Source organism: Lampris incognitus, chromosome 3, assembly GCF_029633865.1.
Source record: "Lampris incognitus isolate fLamInc1 chromosome 3, fLamInc1.hap2, whole genome shotgun sequence".
Classification (NCBI taxonomy): domain Eukaryota; kingdom Metazoa; phylum Chordata; class Actinopteri; order Lampriformes; family Lampridae; genus Lampris; species Lampris incognitus.
In genome coordinates, this window is record NC_079213.1 from 33676930 (window position 1) to 33696705 (window position 19776).

A 19776-nucleotide genomic window follows, 5' to 3' on the forward strand; every position below is an offset into this window, starting at 1 on the left:
CTCTCTCTCTCTCTGTCTCTCTCTGTCCTCCCCCCCCCCCCCGATGGAGGGATGGGGTGGCGGGAGTTAGTTGAATTCTTACAATTTTTGCACTTGGTGATATTTTTTGTGATGTAAATTTTAGATGTTGACTTTTGATCACTTTTTTGTACATTTTGTATGTTTTTTTATTCATTTTACTGTGAGCTATGAATTTAAGACTAATCAAAAGTAATTTTACTTTCACATCCTTGTATTTATTCAATTGATCTGTGGTGTAGGGTTACATGGATGGGGGCCGGGGCGTTGAGGTATCGGCCATTTGCCGATACCCCAGAAAATCTCCCTCTTTTCCACAGCCTAATGTTGGCAGGTATGCCTCAGACTGCCATACGTTCTTTACATATGTACAGCCAGCCCTTTTCCTGGCTGATCTCTCTTTCTTACCAGCACGACGACACCACCAAAAACATACAAAAACACAGAGAACAAAGCAAAAAAACACAAACAGTTAACAACACAGTCCAAAAATTCTGCTGTCCAGTAGAACGAACGCCAGCCAGGTTGACTGTCTTAACTGCCGGTCTGCATGGGCTAGCAGTTAGCTTAGCCTGCCCCGCTTCCGTGTCCTGTCAGACCGCCCTCGGTGTTTCCTCTTTGGGCGCAGCTCAGGGTAGGGCCGTGGTCCTTGGGCCCACCAGACACGTAGACCAAGCTCAATGAATACAATACTGATTAATTTATAGATACAGAATCACCAAATTTCAAATGCAGATTTGTTCAGGTATCTATTCCAATTGTATTTTGAGAATGAGAATCCTATTATATCCAAAGCACGTTTCAGCAGAGTTTCATCTCTATTGTACAGATGAAACACTAGAGGTGAAACAGCAGTGTGAGGTGTAACTAGAGGTGAAAATAGAGGTGAAACAGCAGTGTTTCACCTCTATTTTAATACATGCACATGACCAAAAAATACATCCTGCTATTTGACGCTACTTTAAAGGACGATTTCAAAGGAGTGAGGGGATACTGATGGATATAGATGATTTTACTGAAAATTATCATTTTCAATGATCATTAAATAATAATACTAAATTATTATTATTAATAATAATATATAATAATACTTATATAATAATATTATATAATATATAACAATAATGATAAGTATTATTAATAACATTATGCTTATCACCAATTAATTATTAATTAACCAACTAATTAATTAATATCGCCATACTAAATTGTCCCTAGGTGTGTGTGTGTGTGTTTGTGTGGTGTGTGTGTGGGCCCTGTGATGGCCTGGTCGTCTGTCCAGGATGTCGCCCAATGACTGCTGGGATAGGCTGCAGCATCCCCACAACCCTGAGAGCAGGATGGATGGTTTGGACAATGGATGGATGGATGGATAATTCACGTTCTCTATCCGCCGTTTCTCCCCTCAGGACTACTCCACAGACCGCCTGAAGAAGACCACAGAGATCCTGAAAGGCATTAAGCTGCTGAAGCTGTATGCCTGGGAGAACATCTTCTGTGACAGCGTGGAGGAGACCCGAGGCAAAGAGCTGACCAGTCTCAAGACCTTTGCTCTCTACACCTCGCTGTCCAGTAAGACCCTCTTTCGTTACTTCACTTTCTGCATCTCTGGCACTACTTTAATAGAATATACCCTGTACGTAATGTACGTTGCCTTGGTGTCCTCTCTGTCCCTGCAGTCTTCATGAATGCTGCCATCCCAATCGCCGCTGTGCTTGCGGTAAGTCTGTCACACAACTCTTGAGTGGAGCTTCTGTAGAATGGCGGAAACTAGGTTACTGGAATAAAGCATTGAAACAAACTGTTTTGATCCTTCGTCCAGACATTTGTGACTCATCACTTCCTGGACAGGACTGGCCCCAGTCCCTCTGAGGCCTTCGCTGCCCTGGCCCTCTTCCACATCCTGGTCACCCCCCTCTTTCTGCTCTCCACCGTAGTCCGCTTCGCTGTCAAGGCTCTGATCAGGTGTGTGTGTGTGTGTGTGAGATGGGAGGGACTTTGGGGAATCCTGAAGGCCACGCTGGCAGCGTTGACATCTGTAGCGTCAATTGGTGTACTCTTGGTGGGACTTGAAATGTAAACGGGTGAGATATATGCACTGGTACTGGTGCCATGAACTGGAAACGCTGTAAAGAGTGATGAGGGGGGGCATGGAAATTTTAAAACACACAAGACCAACTGGGAATGCTGTGTAGCATGCTGAGTCAGACTCCGGTGGTAAATCCAACCGAGCTCTGAGGAACTGCGATAAGAATGATGTGATACACTGAACTCCCTGGAGATGGATAGTATCGTCATCATCACACTTATTTATGAACATGCTGTGTGTGCGTGTGTGTGTGTGTGTGTGTGTGTGTGTGTTTGTTTAGTGTTCAGAAGCTGGGAGAGTTTCTCCAGAGTGATGAGATCGGAGATGACAGCTGGAGAAACGGAGACATATCTGTCTCGCTGGAGACGTGTAAGAAACATCCGGGACCGGTGAGTGTTGCTGACACCACACCAGTCAGCTGTCACCTCCCACTCTTATAACTGATATACCATGGAACAGTGGATGCCTTTCATCCTGCTTCACCCAATGTCGTCTACCACAACTTTTAAGTCTATATAAATATTTATTTTCAATATATCCCGTTTTTAAAACCTGATTCTATAACTAGAGTGAGGAGGTGAAACAAAGACAATGATTTTTAATAGCTCTTTAACGCCACTATTTGTAGAAGTTTTCTGTGATTGTATCACACATATGTTTGTCTATAGAAACCTTAATCTAATCTTCATCGTTAATCTAATAATATTCAGTTATTACTTAGATTTTAAATAATATATATCATTGGGTTTTTTTGTAAATAATATGATCAATAAGGGGCGCAGTGGTTAGCGCGGTCGCCTCGCAGCAGGAGGATCCTGGGTTCGAGCCCCGGGGTAGTCCAACCTTGGGGGTTGTCCCGGGTCATCCTCTGTGTGGAGTTTGCATGTGCTCCCCGTGTCTGCGTGGGTTTCCTCTGGGTGCTCTGGTTTCCTCCCACAGTCCAAAGACATGTAAGTCAGGTGAATCAGCCGTACTAAATTGTCCCTGTGTGTGTGTGTGTGTGTGTGCTTGCCGCCCAGTGACTGCTGGGATAGGATCCAGCTTTCCCGCGACCCTGAGAGCAGGATAAGCTGTCTGGATAATGGATGGATGATCAATAAGTTTTTAAATTCAAATTTTCAAATGTTTTTATGAATTCAAATATGTATTCATTTGTACAATATAAATACATTTGTTTCATTTTGTCTCAATTCGAGGTATTTTTTACCAGTCCACAGATGAAAGTCTGTGCGTTTCAAATCCATCTCCAGCAATAAACATATCAAAACAAATTAGGGATTGACCGATATTGGGGTTTTTTTCAGGGCTGATACTGATTATTGGTAGGGGACCGATAACCGATATTTGGAGCCAATATACGTACATTTGCAGTAAATATTAACATATTGGTTTAAAAATGTAGAATAATACAAACTCCAACACAAAACTTTGTTGAAATGCTTTTAAGCACATGTTGGATTAAAAGAGAACTTGTCAGCATGATCTTGAATCATCGACAAATGAACTTGTTACGTCTGCCATCGCATTTAACTTAGTGTAACAGTTTAACAACCTCGGATGTGTACACTCGCTATCCCTTGGCTAGCTGGTAGTGAGAATTAAGGGGGTAGCCGGGACTCGAACGTGGGTTCCCCACACCGGGCGACTGCGCTAACCAGTCAGCTAAAGGGTCCGACCCGTTAGCTAATGGCTAGCGAGTCTACACATCCGTGGTAATTACATTAGCTCCACGAGACTAAACATCAGCTTACGTTATTATGACCACCTGTAACATGTAAAAACACCAACTCATACGGGCGAGTAATGTTACGTCACACATGCTAGCTAAAATAAACTCCAGCTGCACCAACAGGACTCAGTTATATAGCTGTCACCACAACATGCTAGCTAAAATAAACTCCAGCTGCACCAACAGGACTCAGTTATATAGCTGTCACCACAACATGGTAGCTAAAATAAACTCCAGCTGCACCAACAGGACTCAGGTACTATATAGCTGTCACCATAACAATCTAGCTACAATAAACTCCAGCTGCACCAACAGGACTCAGTTATATAGCTGTCGCTACACAAACTGTTATCTCGTTATACTTAACTGTACATCACTGCACCAGAGTGCATTATTTGGGCATGTTCAGTGGTGTAACTGGGAAACTGGGCATGCCTGTCATCATAGAAATAGATCATAAAGCCGTCCGGGTAGCGTAGCGGTCTGTTCCGTTACAAGCACGGGGATCGTCAGATCGAATCCCCGTGTTAGCTCCGGTTTGGTCATGCGTCCTACAGACAGCATCGGCTGTGTCTGCGGGTGGGGAGCCGGATGTGGGCATGTGTCCTGGTCGCACCACTAGCGCCTCCTCTGGTCGGTCGGGGCGCCTGTTCTGGGGGGGCGGGGGCTGGGGGGAATAGTGTGATCCTCCCACATGCTACGTCCCCCTGGTGAAAACTCCTCACTGTCAGGTGAAAAGAAGCGGCTGGCGACTCCACATGTATCGGGAGGAGGCATGTGGTAGTCTGAAGCCCTCCCCGGATCGGCAGAGGGGTTGGAGCAGCGACCGGGACGGCTTGAAGAGTGGGGTAATTGGCCGGATACAATTGGGGAGAAAAGGGGGAGAGAATAGATCATAAGCCTGTGGTGTTTTTGAAGTTCAGCCTAGAGAATTGTGATGTTTATTGCAGCTTGGTCAGCATCTGCTGCCTTGCCTTCGAAACACAGCTCCACTCGCTAACTGGAGCTGCTCCAGTCTGCAATGCGTTCCACTGCCTGTGTGTGGCACTATAGCCTTAAGCTTTGATAGGCTATTACTCATGACGTGTGACCAATCAGATAGTGTGGGCGGGACATTGCTCGAGACCACAAAGTGGTGACTACAGACAGAGAGAGGTGACTACAGACAGAGAGGGGGCTGCATCAGAGACAAAGTAGCGCATTTTTAAAACAAATTTATTGTATTGACATTGGGATAAAGAAAAAACAATTCCGACAGTAATTAAAATGCTGAATATCAGATCCGATATTGGTCAGGCCGATAATTGATAAAGCCATAAACAGCACATCCATTCATTTGCTGTCAGTTTAAATGATTAAACCCAGCAAAGAGCTGCATCACCATTCATTTGTTTTCCTCCCCCACTGTTGTCTTCTGCTTTGTTGAAGGTTTTTCAAATATTTTTTAATATTGTGAAAGGTCAGGTGAATTGGCCGTACTCAATTGTCCCTCAGTGTGAATGTGTGTGTGTGTGTGTGTGTGTGTGTGTGTGTGTGTGTGTGTGTGTGTGTGTGTGTGTGTGTGTGGTGTGTGTGTGTGTGTGTGTGTTGGCCCTGTGATGGACTGGTGGCCTGTCCAGGGTGTCTCCCCGCCTGCCGCCCAATGACTGCTGGATAGGCTCCAGCATCCTGTGACCCCAACTGGGATAAGCGGCTTGGATAATGGATGGATGGATGGATGGACGGACTACTGAACAGAAATAACGCCTTATTTTTATGTGACAAGTGGTCAGTCTTGAGATTTTGAGTGGTCGATGTTGTTCTTCTTCCTGTCTGTTTCCAGATAGTCTAGATGTACAGTGACGTTCTCACCCCAGCGGGATATCACTGAGATTATCATGTCTGTTTTTATGATCAAATCAGCAAGAATGTGAAAGTCAGTGCCACTTTTTTGTGTGTGATAGTACCTGATTTTTTTTTTTCTTAAACAAAACCGCTGACATGATGTTCCAACATCTCTCTTGGGGAACTGTCAACAATCCTGTTCAACTTGTTGCTTCCCTGTGATGACACCATATTTTGCAGCCATGCTGTTCAGGGCTGTTCTGAATCTGCAGAGTCTTCCACTGACCCAGTTGTACCTGTTTGTAGATTTCATTTAACCTCACATACGAAGCGGGACGGTATGAGCTGTTCCCGCAGAAGCATGGACGGTTGGGAAGAGGGAACGGGAGGATGTGGGGGTATAGCTGTGAGATTTAAACCTTAGTGGGGCTACATCCGCAGGGCTTAGACGGGAGGGACTCCCCAACTTTATCTCCTCCCCAAGGGGCTGAAGCGGATGGAAGGGAGGCAACGTTTATTATTCATGGGAATCTCTCTTTTTTTCTCTCCCAATGACTCCTTACCACCCCTTCCCCCCACACACACATCTCCCCCCTCTCCCCACCATCACCCACACACACCACCACAGACCAAGGCCATTAACAGGAAGCAACCCATGAGGTACCATCTGGACAACTATGAGCAGCCAACCAGGCGACAGATGAGACCCACTGAGACAGAGGACGTGGCTGTCAAGGTCAGTGTCAAAGTTCACCAAAAGTGGAAAGGGGGGGGCGGCTATGTTGGTCAAATAGTGGAAAGGTGAAGGACATGTCTCTCACAATCACCAATCAAAAGTTTGAAAGATAAAGGATTTGGGGTTCAAGGGTGTTTTTCATCCTGGTATATATGAATTTGATAGTCTCTTACCCTGAGACTTGAAGTTAAGGTGAAGCCACACTGGAAGCGGCAAAGCTGTCCGGCACCGCCGCTTCACTTTCGGTGAAAGTCCGCGGGCAAGTTGATTTTGCATGCAAAGTTCACCTCTCATTCATTCCTATGAGAAGAGGAGGTGAATGGACATGGAGAATTGTGTCAAGGTGTGTCCAAAAAATGGAGATGAAGTGGCGGGGCGGGGTCACAAGTAGACCTCTGATCAACTTTATGCAAATCCGAGGTGTCAAGAGCAAGTGTCGACGAATGAAAAAGAAGGTGTTTTTTTGATTGACATCTGGTCCATAATATTTGACCCCTTATTTCAATGGGCACTATGTAAGAAACATGGTTCATTATGTTATTTTAAAACAGCTGCCATTACGAAGTCTTGACACGCCCACAAAGTATCCCAAATACATGGGCATAGCATTTCCTAACACAGAGCAGTGAAATTCACTTTCCAGTGGGCATTCTCCACTTGCGCTGAGCATGACGGGATATTTGGCAGCCCGGCAAGAACAAGTTGAAATCACCCCGTGTTACCTCCAGCGTGGTCAAGCATCCCTACAGACATAGTTGGCTGTGTCTGCAGGTGGGAAGCCTTGGTGATCATCCCGGTCGTCCTCTGTGTGGAGTTTGCATGTTCTCCCTGCGTCTGCGTGGGTTTCCCCCCACAGTCCAAAGACATGTAGGTCAGGTGAATCGGCCGTACTAAATTGTCCCCAAGTGTGTGTGTGTGTGTGTGTGTGTTGGCCCTGTGATGGCCTGGCGGCCTGTCCAGGGTGTCTCCATGCCTGCCACCTAGTGACTGCTGTGATAGGCTCCAGCATCTCCACGATCTTGAGAGCAGGATAGCGGTTCAGATAATGGATGGCTGGATGGAAGTTGAAATTGGTGAAAGTCGTGTAGTGTCAACCAATCAGATTGGCGCAAAAATCCAGAAGTGGCCATTCTCGCCTTGACAAATAATCAATTTGTTTTTTGCTCCCTAACAAAACCGGCGAGAAACCATTCTTAGCTGTGTCTAGTTTTCCAGAACTAAATGATCTGCCAGCGTACCAAGACACAGTCAAAAGAAACACTAGTAAGTGCCAGAAGTTGACGGCATTTCCGGTGTGCAGAAATTCATATACAGAACAACGTCCTCCACGTGCCATGAACGTCTGTCTCACCTCGGCCACCTGCTGATCCTCTGCTGATCCTGTGATCCAGTGATTTAATTTAACTTAGATGGGGGTAAAGATGTGTTGTTTAACAGGGAGGACCAACGCCAGGTGGTTTAGCCACTTCCGGTGTGACAAGTCTTAGAAAAGCCAGTTTGTATCTTAATCTGACTGTAGAGATTCACTTCCTGTAATGCAAAAAGCTGACTTGGGTTTCTACACACTGGTGAAGAGATGCTGGGTGAAGGACTGTAGAGAAATACTACATAACAGGTCCACTTGCTCATCCAAACAATACCGGTGTAAACTAATGGAAAGAAACAAGCATGACTTTTTTATGAAAAACTTCAAGTCAAGTCCTCGTTGCATGATCACATGATCACAGGTCCATCCTAGTTTACATACACAAACACAGGTCCATCCTGGTTTACATACACAAACACAAACACAGGGAAAGGAAACACTCGTTCCAACGGCCACGTTGATTTAACCTTTAAGATTTACTTCTCACCTCTCAAAAAATAGAGCAAAATGGTGTACACTGTTATTACCCCCCCCCCCCACCACCACCACCACCGTTTTCTCCCCAGTTGTATCTGTCCAATTACCCCACCCTTCTGAGCCGTCCCGGTCGCTGCTCCCCCCCTTCTGCCGATCCGGGAGGGCTGCAGACTACTACATGCCTCCTCCGATACATGTGGAGTCACCAGCTGCTTCTTTTCACCTGACAGTGAGGAGTTTCGCCAGTGGGACGTAGCACGTGGGAGGATCACGCTATTCCCCTCAGTCCCCCCCCGAACAGGCGCCCCAACCGACCAGAGGAGGCGCTAGTGCAGCGATCAGGACACATACCCACATCTGGCTTCCAACCCACAGATACAGCCAACAGTTACTGTTGCTATGCCTGTCAAGCATTTCAGAACTATCCAGGAAGTAGCCGGAAAACACCAAAACATGAAGGAAGAAATCAGCGCATTGTGTGGGAAGAAGTAACAGTAATACTACGTTCGCTGTATTAGCTATCAATAATAGCTAGTAGCAAGCTTAGCTTGGAGCAGGTATTTTTGTTGATTTTGGATGGATTAAGCTGGTCATGGGGTCTGCTATACTGCCAAATCTATTGCCGACATTGCGCTTCTTGCGTTCTGGGTTTCGGGAAGGGAAAGAAAATTACACCCCCTCCAAACTTTTCAGATATCTAGTATCCGATTTGCAGATCCCATAGGCACACCGTTTCAGCATTTTGTTGTGTGTTTGAAAGCTTGACGGACTGTTGCTAAGGTAGGATTGGACAAGCACTGTTCTGGGGCAGTACTTTGCGAAAGGTCAATTGTATCTGTAGGGACGTCTGAGCAAGTCGGAGGTAACATGGGGATTCGAACCGGCGATCCCTTGTTGGTAGGCAGCAGAATAGACCGCCACGCCACCCGGACGCCCCTGTTATTACTTTTTAAGTTTCTGAGTCTTTATAAAATGTAACTTCTGTGACTGTTAGAAAATTGACAAGGTGAGGTGTCCGGGTAGTGCAGCAGTCTGTTCCGTCGCCTACCAACACGAGTATCGCTGGTTTGAATCCCCATGTTACCTCCGGCTTGGTCGGGCATCCCTACAGACACAAATGGCCGTGTCTGCAGGTAGGGGCCGGACGTGAGTATGTGTCCTGGTCACTGCACCGGCTTTTCCTCTGGTAGGTCGGGGCGCCTGTTTGGGGGGTAGTGGAAACTGGGGGGAATAGCGTGATCCTCCCATGGGCTACGTCCCCCTGGTGAAACTCCTCACTGTCAGGTGAAAAGAAGTGGCTGGTGACTCCACATGTATGGGAGGAGACATGTGGTAGTCTGCAGCCCTCCCCGGATCGGCAGAGGGGGTGGAGCAGCGACCGGGATGGCTTGGAAGAGTGGGGTAATTGGCCAAGTACAATTTGTTAGAAAAAGGGGAGAAAAAAAACTTGACAAGGTGGATCATTCATCAACTTTTAATTTCAAGAGAAGCTGCAGGGTATGATGAGGTACTCCACATATTAATATTTATCAGTGACCCACGTCTTGCAGAGCTGGATCAGATGTTTATTGTTCTTTTTCATTATATCCATTTAGTAGATACAGATGTTTAGTAGATGGTTTGTTGCATTTGAACGGTCCAGATAAGTACGGTAAGTGGTCAGTCAAACAAAAATTGGCTGAATCGACTTTCCAAAAGTCGTAAGTCTCAAGTATCGGCTGTGTTTGCGTTTGTGGTTAACCCTGCTAATATGGCACTTTACTCACCCACGTCTGGTCATCAAGTACTTCACCTACAGACGATAAACAACCGACAACTCTACAATTCACTGTCGAGCCGCACGGGTCATAAAACTCTTTCTACACTAACAGTGCAGAACAGCAGAAGACCCTGTCTGGTTTGGTGCTGGCTGGTAAGTGTTTGGCTCGAGCTGTCCTGCCTCATCCATCACACGAAGCAGAACTGTTTTTGTTCTCGGCTGGTTCCCTTTGCTTACATGAGATGTTAAACGAGCTCGTGTGCAATGGAGAGAGTTCCCTTTCCGAAGGAGACAGTTTGGAAATGAGATGTGAAACAAGGTCCACGCGTACGTACGTTATTGTATGAGTCATTTTTTGTCCCGTTGAGAAGAACTACGTGTTACACTTTAGCTATCTGGAGCACAAGACACTGCTTCTCTGCATGGGGGGGACAGGGATATGGGGGGTAGCAAGGATATGGGGGCAGGGATGTGGGGGGGGGGGTTCAGGGATATGGGGGGCAGCAAGGATATGGGGATAGGGATATGGGGGGGCAGGGATGTGGGGGGGGGGCAGGGATATGGGGACTCAGGGATGTGATGGGGTCAGGGATGTGGGGGGGTCATGGATACGGGGGGCAGTAAATTCATTCACTCTTGGGAACTTTTAGCTGCAGTGAGAAATGCACATTATTTACACAGTTTATACACACCCACATGGATGCTGGTCAGCACATATACACCCCCCCCCCACACACACACACCCACCCACCCACATAGCTGCACAATTTTAAACATATCAGTTGCCTTTTATCAGTTGCTAAGCATTACTGCATATGTACGGACACACATTTTGACATGTGTGCAGGGGTATCCAGTTTCCCATCACTCCGTTACTGAACCTTCTTTAACCTTTATCTCCACACTGCGAGTCATCGTGTCCAGTGGTTCATTCACATGGGGAGCTCATGATCACACACGTACAAGATGCATCCTCAGTTCCGCTGTTTATTTAACTATCACACCAGCTGCTGCGTCTCTGCTCCTGCTGCTTGTGTACGCTGGTGCTGGTGTGGGTGCATTAAGCCACGCGTGAGTGTGTGCGTGCGTGTGTGTGTCACCCTGTCACCAGTTGGACGCAGCATGCCTTCTCTCTCTCTCTCTCTCTCTCTCTCTCTCTCTCCCTCTAGCTCTCTGGCTTTCTGACCAAGTGCAAGATTCTCATGAGAACTCATTGGCCCTCAGCGGGCTGTGTGAGGTTGGGTAACATTTTCTCAACATCTCTGCGACGTTCAGTCTTCCTTTGTCATCCCAGTGGACACCGCTGTGACTGTTAGACTCTTGTCTGAATTACGTCCGGATCAGACTGCACGATACTTTTTGTCTTTCACGATGGCACCATGTCAGACTACTGCTATAAACTCGTGTCCTGTCTTGGCCGCCAGACTGGCCACACTACAAGTATGATCCCGACCCCTCGTCGTATGCTGCCGTCATCACATCATCTGCTGTCATCACGACCGTGCGCGAGTTCATAGGTCGTCGGGGAGGCGGGTCAAGAAGTGTCCATCATGGAAGGAGTGCTATTTGTGATGCTAGTGGCCTTGTGCGTTGAAAAGAAAAAAGAAAACACAGAAAAAGCGATTGTGGACCCGTCCCTGGAAGAAAGGTCATAAAGGCAGGGGTTTTGTCTCCACAGCTCAACGAACTTTTCCTCAGTTTCGCCGTTCCATCTCTCTGATCCCACAGCCACAGCCTTTCTCTTCGCCATCTTTGTTCACCTATGCGCCCCAGAGAGCACTCTGTTATTCTATTTGTCAGTGTCAGGGACACGTCTTTGAGCGTCGGTCAGGGGTGTCAAACTAGACGGAAAATAGGGCGTCCGGGTGGCGTGGTGGTCTATTCCGTTGGCTACCAACATAGGGATCTTCGGTTCGAATCCCCGTGCTACCTCCAGCTTGGTTGGGCATCCCTACAGACACAATTGGCCGTGTCTGTGGGAGGGAAGCTGGCTGTGGGTATGTGTCCTGGTCGCTGCACTAGCGCCTCCTCTGGTTGGTCGGGGCACCTGTTCAGGGGGGAGGGGGAACTGGGGGGATAGCGCAATCCTCCCACGTGCTACGTCCCCCTGGTGAAACTCCTCACTTTCAGATGAAAAGAAGCAGCTGGAGACTCCACATGTATCGGAGGAGGCATGTGGTAGTCTGCAGCCCTCCCCGGATCGGCAAAGGGGGTGGAGCAGTGACTGGGACGGCTCAAAAGAGTGGGGTAATTAGCCAAGTACAATTGGGGAGAAAAACGGGGGGGGGGGGGGAACTAGGCGGAAAATGCAACAAAAAAAATGCTGACATGCTAGACTTGTCGAGTTGGGTTCATGGGGCGTCTGATGCTAGTCTTGGATTATGTCACACTTCAAGAGCATTTGTCATTCTCGACGTTCATATTTGGGCCCAGCACTGAACGATGGTCGGCAGCGACATAATTGGGTCAAAATCGGTCTGAATTCGTGTAGTTTGAGCCCGGCATTACGAATTACATCGATAGCCTGTAGAGATGTTCAGCCACTGAGCAGATCTGGGTGATGTCCTCTCAGGAGCTTTTCACTCAGACAGAAAAGTAAGCTGGGAGCAGCCTTGTTTTCTCATCCCAAATTTAATGATGTTCCAGGAAATAAAAATTGTGATTATCAAAGCTCTTAATAAGTTGATCAAATATCAATAGTTTTCCATATGAAATCGGCGGGACGGTGGCCCAGTGGTTAGGACTGTTGCCTCACAGCAAGAAGGTCCTGAGTTTGAACCCCGGGGTTGTCCAACCTTGGGGGTCGTCCTCTGTGTGGAGTTTGCGTGTTCTCCCCGTGTCTGCGGTGCGTTTTCTGCGGGTGCTCCGGTTTCCCCCACCATCAAAAAGACATGCATGTTAGGGTTCCTGTCTGTGCCCCTGACGGAGGCATGGCGAGACGAGCTTGAGTTGGTCCCCGGGTGCTGCACGGCGGCTGCCCACTGCTCCTAGCTACACAGCTAGGATGGGTTAAATGCAGAGAGGAATTTCCCTACGGGATCATTAAAGTATATCAAAAAGAAAAAAAGTCAGGGTTATGAAATGACACCAGATTGTTCCTGATCCCTGGTCATATGTTGGAGTTAGTGGGGAGAAACATGGAATTTGACCCTCAACCATACCAGCATGCTTCCTCATTGCTATCATATATACTTAATTATAAAATTTGCTTTGGCTGAAATCTTGGCAACAGCGATAAACGGAATATTGCATAGGGCAATAGTCCCTGAAGGGGCAGCCTCAGTTCAAGCTAGGTGGATTACAGCTCCTCCAAGAAAACGGATCATGAATGTATTGAAGCTGGGTGGATCCTAAAAGAAGAGGCTGCTACCCCACCATGCCTTGCTGGCAAAGAGTAGTTTTACCTTAGCTCAGATTATTTTTGCTTTTCAAAATGAAACGTATAATGAAAATGTTTAACTCAGTAAACACACAACAAACTGGCCGGTGTGATTCACGCTCATCTAGTGGTCTGCCTTTTTTTAAATACGAGAGACATACTGGCGTCCCTCTTACTGTCAGGCAGCCTACCTAACTGATAAGACTATTGCAGCATTTAATACATGGGGTACGTAATGGTGTCCCCAAACTTTTGATGGCAGTCCACCATCTGGCCTGGCTTGTTATTGTGGAGGTTCAGTTTATAGTTTTGAATTTCGCTAACTTCAGCTGGCTTATCCAGAGCTGGTTTTTACTTTTGTAATTTTATGGAGCTTAAGACGTGAAAAGAAGCCATTCATGACGTCAGTGGAGTCTGAGTTGAACTGTGGGTTGTAAAGCTGCTCACAAAATGACTTAAATATCATATTCATGGTCATGCTCTGATATCACCGTCTACCAACTGAAACTTTAATTGAGGAGACTGCTAAAAATGGTGTCCATGCAAGAGTTTGGCCTGATCTGTTAGGTTTATCGGCAAACTCAGACATTCTGGACAAAAAAAAAAAATGCTGTCTGTCTGCTTCTCTTGTTAAAGGGCAGTTTGGAAGGCGTCCAGGTAGTGTGGCGGTCTATTCCTTTGCCTACCAACATGGGGATCGCCGGTTCGAATCCCTGTGTTGTCTCCGACACAATTGGCCGTGTCTGTGGGTGGGAAGCCGGATGTGGGTATGTGTCCTGGTTGCTGCACTAGCTCCTCCTCTGGTCGGTTGGGGCGCCTGTTCGGGGAGGAGGAGACTGGGGGAAATAGTGTGATCCTCCCTCGAGCTACTTCTCCCTGGTGAAACTCTTAACTGTCAGGTGAAAAGAAGCGGCTAGTGACTCCAAATATATGGGAGGAGGCATGTGGTAGTCTGCAGCCCTCCCTGCATCAGTAGAGTGGGTGGAGCAGTGACCGGGATGGCTCGGCAAGAGTGGGGTAATTGGCTGGATACACTTGGGAAGAAAAAACAATAAAAAAAAAAATATATAGCAGGAACAGAATTACGATTTGATGGTCAATACCACCAAAATTTGAGATTTTGTCTTTTTTTGTCTGCCAACAAAGGAAGCTGACGTCAGGAAAGTTGGCAGTTCAGTAGAGGAAGAATAGGCTCCTGGTGAATGTGTTTACTGTGGCGTTGACAGAGGGGATTAAAGCTACCAGTACCATTTAGTTTCAATAGCAGATGCTAACGATGAAGCAAGGGTTTAGTTGTGAAATCCAGCACAAATTTCAGATGTCACCATGTTGCTTAAGTATCACAACTCTAACCTTTTCAAATGACACCAAGCACGCTCAGGGACACTGCACTGATGAGCGTGCTGTAGTTTTTTTTTTTTCTCTGATTGCATGTGTATAAGACATAGACGTTGCCCTCAACAAACTGAGTCATGTTTATGGAAAAGAATTGGGAGTTTCGGTGTGGGGGACGGGGGTCAGATGGTCAGATAAAATAAACATGGAAAAAAAAAACAAGCAAAAAAAGAAGGAAGGAATATAAGCAGCGACAGAATCCCAGCAGGAAGCAGGGTGATAGATCATTAAACGGGGATTACATTCATCCAAGGCCTACAGCACATGCTGGGCTATTGCATAATTAAACTGGTTAGATGCATTTTATTGTTTGGTTCTAACAATCCATCGAAAATCACGAAAATAACTTGACATCCACACAGTGAAATGTATAGATTTACAAGAGAGTTAAGCTTTAATTTGCATGATTATTTTCTGTTACTTTTGAAGTTTTGGGCACTTTTGATGGCATGTGCCATAATGTATTGATATACCAGCAATAAGTGATTACTTGGAATCTTTGAAAGAAAGTTGTTTTATTTTTGCAAGAACTTTCATAATTAGCAAAACAAATTGCTACTAAGAAATCAGCTGAAGAGATGGAAGCGGTTAAAAGTCTCTGAACTTCATGTCAGAGGAACCAAGTAAGGTGTCAGAACAATGGATGGACCGATTGGATTTAATTGATGAAGTGTGACAATCGATGGCTGTGATCAAAGAAATAGATGAGAAAATTGAAGAGCATGAAAGAAGAGTAGATTTGGAACAGTGGATTACCTCGTGATATCTGGGCTTGAGACAACTTGGCGCGCCTGTGCACGAATCACAGCAGGTGACATGGGGGGAGAGGTTGTTTCAAGAGGTGAATTGTTCTCACTTGAGCAACAAGTCATAAGGTTCTTCAACAACCAAAGACTTTACTTTGGAAAGTAAAAATATAGTTGCTTGTCACACCATAGACCCAAAAATAAAACAACAAGCTCATCCATCCATCCATTATCTTAACCGCTTATCCTGCTCTCAGGGTCGCGGGGATGCTGGAGCCTATTCCAGCAGTCATTGCGAAACAACAAGCATCATCATTAAATTTGTGAGTAGAGAAAATAAAATTTAGGTGCTAGAGATTCCAAAAAAATTGAAGGGCACAGATGTATATGTAAACTAGCATCTCACAAAGTGAAATGCTGGAATCGCAAGACAAGGGAAAGGGAATTCAGTACACTTGGGTAAGGATCTGTAAAGTAATGATAAGACTGAATGGTACACTGGAACAGGCTAAAGTTATAGCCGTCATAGACATAAAACATCTTGATCAATATGAATTAACATGATGACTATTCAGGTAGAGAAGTGGAACAGTGGGGAAATATCATACTTTTATTTTGGTTGTGTGGTGAAATATAAGGTGCAATGTTGTTTGTGAGTGACGAATCTGGTATAAGGAAATGTGTGAATATACAGATTTTAAGTCTTTTGACCTTGGAGATCACAAACATTGTGAGTTAGAAAATTGCATTGTTCCAGAGATGCACTTCTACCAGAACATTAACATGAATTCTGAATATTATTCTGAAGAGAAGTTCAATTCCAAAGTGAAAATGAAGGGGCTTTCGGTGATTCACTTTAACAGTAGGAGTCTCTACAGTAACTTCTCCATAATTAAAGATTACCTTCTACAGTTTCAACAAAGGTTTCGTGTCCGCCAAGAACCTGTGCTCCATTTTGCATCTAGCTTCCAACTGGGAGATGCACGAATGAATGTCATTACTTTCAGACATCTTCCCGTGTTCTTCAATACTGTATCCTCATTTAAATAAAAAAAAGCCGTATCACACAATTCATCTCCCCACAATCTCACACAGTCTGTTCTCACCCAAGAATTCGGCCACGAGATTTCTTCAGGGGAGGTAGACTTCCTGGGTTTTAGGCGATTTTTCAACCCCTTCACCAGACTGGTCAGCCAGATTTAATCCGTACAGAGAGTGGGTCAAAAAAGAACATGAGTTACGCATCCCTGACGAGCCCCCAAATTGTCATGGCAATTATTTAATTCCACTCTGGCATTAAATGAGGAGTAGGACAAAAATATCTTACAGTATTGTCACACTTTAATATAATATGTTCATGAACATGACGCACAAGCCTAGATGCTTGAATGTGCACTGAACAATACAATACAGTCTCTTTTGTAGGGCAGTTGTCTGTTCTTCTCCACCTTATCGCATATCTTCCAGCTCACATCCCATCAAGGCCATTTCTCCAATTAGTGTGTACAGACTTGCTACACTCACTGAGTGTAGCAAGTAGTACTGAGTGCATGCCCTTGTTCCCAAGCGGCACCAGGGCATGCAGCAAAAGTATTGATAATAATGGATTACATTTATATAGCGTTTTATCTAGACACCAAAATTAGTTCACATTGAATGGGGGTAACTCACCTCAACCACCAACAATGGGTAGCAACATCTGGGTGATGCACGGCAGCCATTTTGCACCAGAACTCTCACCACACGTCAGCTTGAGGTGGAGAGGGTGGAATCATTGAGCCAATTACATGGGGGGATGATTAGGTGGCCAGATGGAGAGAACCCGGTTGGGAATTTTGCCAGGACACCGGGGAACCCCCTACTCTTTGCGATAAGTGCCATGGGCTCTTTAGTGACCACAATGAGTCAGGACCTCAGTTTAACATCTCATCCCAAGGACGGCATCTCCGACAGTGTCCCCGTCACTGCACTGGAGCATTGTTTTTTTTTTTTTTACTGGCTCACCAACATCACATCCAGCAGCAACTCAGTTATCGCGGGAGGTCTCCCATTCAAGTACTAGCCAAGCCCATACTTAGCTTAGCTTCTGTAATCCGGCAGAACCAGGGTACGTGTTGGTATGGCTGCCGGCAATATGTGAAGTCTCACAGCTCCATTTAAATCTTGAGCACCGTGATAAGGCACCTCCTCCCTATCAGTCTTAAGGTGTCTTGGGAAAGGAGCAATACTTTTAAAGTGGTCTACCCTCTCTACTTAAAGAAAAAAAAAAACACCTCCCAATCAGCCAATTGGATGGACACACTATACTTTTTGAGTAAAACAGGTCCATTCCCTCTGTACTATAAAGCGTTTATTCAGCATATGCACCTTTAATGAATGAATTAAAAAACGAAGAGATAAAGTAATTGCTTGAGTTCTTTAAAACCGGTTGTTGGTTCTGAATTCATTGGACATTGTTTGTTTATAACCGCAATTGTGTATTGAAACACTTAACATTGAGTTAACTCCCAGTATTCTTACTTGTGTTTGGGTGACCAGATGCGGCCTTTCAAGACATGAATACAGAGGTTTGAAGTGCCTCCACAAACTCAATCAAGTGTTTGATCTTGACCATCCTGCAAACACCACTTAACCAACTGAAGGGCTTCAGTACATTACTTGTGTTGTCTCAAATCCAGTAACGGGGTTTTGTCACACTTTCTTCTAAGAATATATGAGTCAGGTTACAACATAGTTCAAGGATCTCTACACAATAATTATGTAATGTAATCATTACATAATCATTAATTAATATTATGATAATCAGCTAGATAATTAAACACCACATGATATTGGTATTTTACTTCCAGCCATTCAATGCAATGAACTCCAAATTCCTCAGGGTCTTAAACTAAGGTTTAACACTGGGTTCCAAGTAGTGAGGATATTATTTCTTATTATTCTGAGTCATAAACAACAATAACTAAACTTGATTATTATTGTTACTTTTTATTTTCCCCTGTTTTTCTCCCCAATTGTACCTGGTCAATTACTCCACTCTTCCGAGCTGTCCTGGTCGCTGCTCCACCCCCTCTGCTGATCCGGGGAGGGCTGCAGACTACCACATGCCTCCTCTGATACATGTGGAGTCACCAGCCACTTCTTTTCACCTGACAGTGAGGAGTTTCACCAGGGGGACGTAGCGCGGGGGAGGATCACGCTATACCCCCCAGTTCCCCCTCCCCCCTAAACAGGCGCCCAAACCAACCAGAGGAGGCGCTAGTGCAGCGACCAGGACACATACCCACATTCGGCTTCCAACCCACAGACATGCCCAGTTGTGTCTGTAGGGATGCCCAACCAAGCCGGACATAACACGAGGATTCAAACCGGAGATCCCCGTATTGGTAGGCAATGGAATAGACCGCTGTGCTATCCGGACGTCCCTAAACTTGGTTTCCAAAACGACTGGTTAAAACCAAACTTATCTAGGGTTTCCTTTCAGTGGGTCCACAGATCTTAACAATACACACTGCAGCATTACATGTTAACTTGTATGTTCTGGTACATTCACTGCGGTTATCTTCATGCAACTTTGATGATGGTCAAAGTTGGTGATGATGGTGTTTATTTCATTGGTATGAATGTAATGACACTGTTTTATTTCATTAAATGGCAGCAAGAAATAGCCTTTTTTTGACGGACTTCTCTATATTTTCCTGCATCTCTTTTTAGGTGAGCAATGGATTCTTCACCTGGGGTAGTAACCTGTCCACGCTAACTGACATCAACATCCGCATCCCTACAGGTAACCAGCCCTGCTAGCAATAGCTCACTCACAGCACTAGTTTGCAATGATTAAGTCACCTTATTATAGTCTGTTTACCATAGAGTATCATAGCTACCTGGTCAGTACTTCCATACTTCAGTGTCTCCTGTCCAGTCTAGTAACACAATGAAAGAATATTGTCTACAGTGGTTGAATAAAGTGTGTTCAGATGAGGATAGAGGATTTATACTCAAGCAGAACAATGTAGGGTGTCCACGTAGTGTGGTAGTCTATTCCGTTGCCTTCAAATACAGGGATCACCAGTTCGAATCCCAGTGTTACCTCCAGCTTGTTCGGGCGTCTCTACAGACACAATTGGTCACGTGTGCGGGTGAGAAGCCCAATGTGGGTATGTGTCCTGGTCGCTGCTCTTGCGCCTCATCTGGTCGGTCGGGGCGCCTGTTGAGGGGGAGGGGGAACTGGGGGGGAATAGCGTGATCCTCCCACGCA

The 19776-nt window shown here is 45.7% G+C and overlaps 1 protein-coding gene across 1 annotated transcript in view; it reads left to right on the forward strand.

Moving 5' to 3' along the window:
* Positions 1-19776, forward strand: part of abcc9 (ATP-binding cassette, sub-family C (CFTR/MRP), member 9) — a 157664-nt gene that overhangs the window by 44670 nt on the left and 93218 nt on the right. The window contains exons 11-16 of the mRNA XM_056275655.1: positions 1428-1590; positions 1698-1738; positions 1841-1983; positions 2388-2496; positions 6289-6396; positions 19233-19305. Of these exons, the coding sequence (XP_056131630.1) occupies positions 1428-1590; positions 1698-1738; positions 1841-1983; positions 2388-2496; positions 6289-6396; positions 19233-19305 (637 nt within the window). The remainder of the gene's footprint in view (positions 1-1427; positions 1591-1697; positions 1739-1840; positions 1984-2387; positions 2497-6288; positions 6397-19232; positions 19306-19776) is intronic.